General features: G+C 42.8%; 1 protein-coding gene across 1 annotated transcript in view; it reads right to left on the bottom strand.

Moving 5' to 3' along the window:
* Positions 1–1,547: 1,547 nt before the first annotated feature.
* The window catches only part of LOC126162051 (DNA-directed RNA polymerase, mitochondrial), a 310,992-nt gene continuing 306,539 nt past the window's right edge, over positions 1,548–6,000 (bottom strand). Inside the window, exon 24 of the mRNA XM_049918295.1 lies at positions 1,548–1,913. Within this exon, the coding sequence (XP_049774252.1) occupies positions 1,784–1,913 (130 nt within the window). The 3' untranslated portion in view covers positions 1,548–1,783. The remainder of the gene's footprint in view (positions 1,914–6,000) is intronic.

The following is a 6,000-nucleotide window of genomic DNA, read 5'->3' as shown; positions in this document are numbered from 1 at the left end:
AGCAATTTTTCCCCCTGTTCCATTGTCTTCCTATCTCTACTGCATATCCTACAAAGAGCTTACTTTATTTCTCTAATTCCCACACCACTACAGCCACACCATGAAAACAACTAAACATCTATCACACCATACCCTGAACTAACAGCTATGGTTAATCAGCCACTTTCCACTCATGGTAAATTAATGCTTAAGTAATAATTTTAGTATGTAGTATAGTGATCACTGAATTCATAAACATTTTAAAGATAGAAAACCAATATTGGAATTTTCCACCTCGCACTGTAACTCTGGCAAATAACTGAGTAGAGTAAATAGTGTGTTTTTCCCTTTTTCTTTTACCTGAAATACTGCAGAAACTACAATGTCAACGAAGCAAACATTTACAGAAATAGTAACATTATTCTGCAACATGATGATATTCATCAATACACATAATGGTTCCCAAGGAAACAAATCAACAATAAATGTTTGGAAACCCTTCCACACCTTCACTATAACCCAGATGCGGCCCCCTCATGTTAACAGTTGTTTGAGTTTGTAAAAGGACAAATGCACGAAGATCAATAAAACAAAACTTATGAGGTGCAACTAAGTTTTTCAGATAATCCCTTCACTTCTAATTGATTTCAGTGAAAGAAGCATTATGAGACTCTTACATGTGTAATCCATATGCAGTGCAATGAACGGAAAATTTATTACACACTAATAAAGATATCTACTTTCAATGTCTCTTTTTTCCCCTGCGTTGTTGTTGTTGTTGTTGTTGTTGGGGCCTTCAGTCCCAAGACTGGTTAGATGCAGCTCCCCTTGCTGGACTACCCTGTGCAAGCCTCTTCATCTCTGCCAAATTACTGCAACCCAAATCCGCTTGAACCTGCTTACTGTAGTTCATTCTACTCTCCAATTTCTTACCTGCAGACTTTTAGTCAAATTGAGCTATAAATTTCTTTCCTTCCCGGCCTGATTCAGTATCTCTTCGTAAGTTATCAGTCTACACATATTATCTTCAACATTCTTCTGTGGCACTATATTTCAAAAGCTTCTCTTCACTCCTTGTGTGAAAAGTTTATCATACATGTTTCACATCCAAACAAGACTACACCCCTCCAGATAAATATCTTCAGAAAAGATATCCTAGCATTTAAATTTTCTGATGTTAACAAATTTCTCTTTTTCAAAAACACTTTTGAGGCCATTGTAAGTCTGCATTTTATATCCTCTCTACTTTGGCCACAATCAGTTATTTTGCCACCCCCATAGCAAAACTCCTCAACTACTTTTAGTATCTCATTTCCTATTCTGATTCCCCCCAGCATCGCTTTATTTAAGTATACAACATTCAAACACTTTTGTTAATATTCATCTTTTCATCTCTTTTCAACTAATCTTCCAGGTCTTTTGCTATCTCTAACAATTACAATGTCATCAGCAAACCTTTAAGTTTTTATTTCTTTTCCCATACCTAAGGAAGGGGAAAAAAGATGCCCAGCACTTTTGGCATGAGAGACAATCTGAAAATGACACAGTATTACTGTCTGACAACATAATACATAAAAAAGCGTTTCATTTTATAAATACATGGTTCAATGATTTATATACTCACACAGAAATGGTGCTATACAAATTAAGTGATGGATGAGTATTTACAGCCTCTTTTTAACTAGGCATCATATGACTCAATCCATGATTACACTGAAGTGGTACAACAGAGGAAATTATTAAAGTGCTTACTGTAAATTCAGTACAGTTCAATGATGAAACATAGGCTACCATAATTTCTTGATCAACTGAAGAAATATATAGACTCAAGAACTTCCTGTAAATTGAAATCACCTTTCTGAGGCACTTTTTGCAGTATTTTGTTGAGCCGTAACTTAGCAGCACTTGTCAGAGATCCATCATCCTTAACATCCCTGTAAAATAATATAAAACCCTCATAAAACAGAAGTTAAATACAATGCTAATTATTAACTTAAATAACCTGAAAGCAGTCATCACCATGGAATTATGCTATATCAAAAGGAAAATCGTATGACCCATTACTTGTTCCATGTCAACAAAGAAAATTGTTTGGAAAGCTCTCAAGATTCTGTATTATTTTAATTATCCATATAAGGAACTCATTTTTATCCCTGATAACTGTAACTACATAATGTAGGATTAAAATAAGATAAAAACAAGTTTAATTGAAGTCAAATGAAATAAGCAATGTACACTCCTGGAAATTGAAATAAGAACACCGTGAATTCATTGTCCCAGGAAGGGGAAACTTTACTGACACATTCCTGGGGTCAGATACATCACATGATCACACTGACAGAACCACAGGCACATAGACACAGGCAACAGAGCATGCACAATGTCGGCACTAGTACAGTGTATATCCACCTTTCGCAGCAATGCGGGCTGCTATTCTCCCATGGAGACGATCGTAGAGATGCTGGATGTAGTGCTGTGGAACGGCTTGCCATGCCATTTCCACCTGGCGCCTCAGTTGGACCAGCGTTCGTGCTGGACGTGCAGACCGTGTGAGACGACGCTTCATCCAGTCCCAAACATGCTCAATGGGGGACAGATCCGGAGATCTTGCTGGCCAGGGTAGTTGACTTACACCTTCTAGAGCACGTTGGGTGGCACGGGATACATGCGGACGTGCATTGTCCTGTTGGAACAGCAAGTTCCCTTGCCGGTCTAGGAATGGTAGAACGATGGGTTCGATGACGGTTTGGATGTACCGTGCACTATTCAGTGTCCCCTCGACGATCACCAGTGGTGTACGGCCAGTGTAGGAGATCGCTCCCCACACCATGATGCCGGGTATTGGCCCTGTGTGCCTCGGTCGTATGCAGTCCTGATTGTGGCGCTCACCTGCACGGCGCCAAACGCGCATACGACCATCATTGGCACCAAGGCAGAAGCGACTCTCATCGCTGAAGACGGCACGTCTCCATTCGTCCCTCCATTCACGCCTGTCGCGACACCACTGGAGGCGGGCTGCACGATGTTGGGGCGTGAGCAGAAGACGGCCTAACGGTGTGCGGGACTGTAGCCCAGCTTCATGGAGACGGTTGCGAATGGTCCTCGCCGATACCCCAGGAGCAACAGTGTCCCTAATTTGCTGGGAAGTGGCGGTGCGGTCCCCTACGGCACTGCGTAGGATCCTATGGTCTTGGCGTGCATCTGTGCGTCGCTGCGGTCCGGTCCCAGGTCGACGGGCACGTGCACCTTCCGCCGACCACTGGCGACAACATCGATGTACTGTGGAGACCTCACGCCCCACGTGTTGAGCAATTCGGCGGTACGTCCACCCGGCCTCCCGCATGCCCACTATACGCCCTTGCTCAAAGTCCGTCAACTGCACATACGGTTCACGTCCACGCTGTCGCGGCATGCTACCAGTGTTAAAGACTGCGATGGAGCTCCGTATGCCACGGCAAACTGGCTGACACTGACGGCGGCGGTGCACAAATGCTGCGCAGCTAGCGCCATTCAACGGCCAACACCGCGGTTCCTGGTGTGTCTGCTGTGCCGTGCGTGTGATCATTGCTTGTACAGCCCTCTCGCAGTGTCCGGAGCAAGTATGGTGGGTCTGACACACCAGTGTCAATGTGTTCTTTTTTCCATTTCCAGGAGTGTATATTATAAATAAATCTCCTTGAGGTCCTCCTCCTCTATGCCATTCACATATTTACCAATCATTTTTGCATTCTTCTTCATTCAGCCTCTACTACATATGATCACACCATATGGTATGTTTCATATTTCCTTCACTAACCTGCCCCAACATTGTGGCCCATTTGTCCATCCACTTTCTCTTTTCCTCTACAAACATTTTGGGCCTCTCTCTTTCTCATGCTAAATTACTCCCTTGCTTTTGATGCCCTTATTTCAAATAATATTTTGAGCACCTTATGCTTCTGAAACACTGCTTATTTAATTTCAAAATTCAATCAAGGTGTCTGTCTGTAACTTTTCACATTGCCAGTTCTTCTACACATCTTCTCTGCTGCTTTTAACACTGTCTTCTTAAAACTCTCCCTTTATTTTTCCACAGTTTGTACTTATCTAGTAGGGTCTTCTTTCTTATTTTTGTCTGATATTGTTCCTTTTAGCTACTCTTATTCTCCTTTCTTGGGTTTTCTCTCCTTTTCTGCCATTCATTTGCCTGATGTTCATCTGTTGCTAACATACAGGGTGTTTCAAAAATGACCGGTATATTTGAAACGGCAATAAAAACTAAATGAGCAGCGATAGAAATACACCGTTTGTTGCAATATTCTTGGGACAACAGTACATTTTCAGGCAGACAAACTTTCGAAATTACAGTAGTTACAATTTTCAACAACAGATGGCGCTGCGGTCTGGGAAACTCTATAGTACGATATTTTCCACATATCCACCATGCGTAGCAATAATATGGCGTAGTCTCTGAATGAAATTACCCGAAACCTTTGACAACGTGTCTGGCGGAATGGCTTCACATGCAGATGAGATGTACTGCTTCAGCTGTTCAATTGTTTCTGGATTCTGGCGGTACACCTGGTCTTTCAAGTGACCCCACGGAAAGAAGTCACAGGGGTTCATGTCTGGCGAATAGGGAGGCCAATCCACGCCACCTCCTGTATGTTTCGGATAGCCCAAAGCAATCACACGATCATCGAAATATTCATTCAGGAAATTAAAGACGTCGGCCGTGCGATGTGGCCGGGCACCATCTTGCATAAACCACGAGGTGTTCGCAGTGTCGTCTAAGGCAGTTTGTACCGCCACAAATTCACGAAGAATGTCCAGATAGCGTGATGCAGTAATCGTTTCGGATCTGAAAAATGGGCCAATGATTCCTTTGGAAGAAATGGCGGCCCAGACCAGTACTTTTTGAGGATGCAGGGACGATGGGACTGCAACATGGGGCTTTTCGGTTCCCCATATGCGCCAGTTCTGTTTATTGATGAAGCCGTCCAGGTAAAAATAAGCTTTGTCAGTAAACCAAATGCTGCCTACACGCATATCGTCGTCATCAATCCTGTGCACTATATTGTTAGCGAATGTCTCTCGTGCAGCAATGGTAGCGGCGCTGAGGGGTTGCCGCGTTTGAATTTTGTATGGATAGAGGTGTAAACTCTGGCGCATGAGACGATACGTGGACGTTGGCGTCATTTGGACCGCAGCTGCAACACGGCGAATGGAAACCCGAGGCCGCTGTTGGATCACCTGCTGCACTAGCTGCGCGTTGCCCTCTGTGGTTGCCGTACGCGGTCGCCCTACCTTTCCAGCACGTTCATCCGTCACGTTCCCAGTCCGTTGAAATTTTTCAAACAGATCCTTTATTGCATCTCTTTTCGGTTCTTTGGTTACATTAAACCTCCGTTGAAAACTTCGTCTTGTTGCAACAACACTGTGTTCTAGGCGGTGGAATTCCAACACCAGAAAAATCCTCTGTTCCAAGGAATAAACCATGTTGTCTACAGCACACTTGCATGTTGTGAACAGCACATGCTTACAGCAGAAAGACGACGTACAGAATGGCGCACCCACAGACTGCGTTGTCTTCTATATCGTTCACATCACTTGCAGCGCTATCTGTTGTTGAAAATTGTAACTACTGTAATTTCGAAAGTTTGTCCGCCTGAAAATGTACTGTTGTCCCAAGCATATTGCAACAAACGGTGTATTGCTATCGCTGCTCGTTTAGTTTTTATTGCCGTTTCAAATATACCGGTCATTTTTGAAACACCCTGTAGAATCTTAATTGGAATAATTTAACATAAACCCTGTGTTTCTAGTATCTACTTCTGGCCATCTTCTCTGACAACAACCATTTCATTGTAGACACAAGATGTGAAAGCTCATCACAATGTTCAGATTGATTTAATTAACCAGATATTCATCATGGATATCTAGGAATGATATTATTGGTTTCTAATAACTAGTGGTTTGTATTAATTCACTGATGACTAATAAACTTCCAGATAATAAATTCCCACTTACCATTAAATTTAC

This window comes from Schistocerca cancellata, chromosome 2 (genome assembly GCF_023864275.1).
Source record: "Schistocerca cancellata isolate TAMUIC-IGC-003103 chromosome 2, iqSchCanc2.1, whole genome shotgun sequence".
Classification (NCBI taxonomy): Eukaryota; Metazoa; Arthropoda; class Insecta; order Orthoptera; family Acrididae; genus Schistocerca; species Schistocerca cancellata.
Note: the sequence above shows the minus strand (reverse complement) of the source record. Positions and strands in the feature narration are given on the sequence as shown.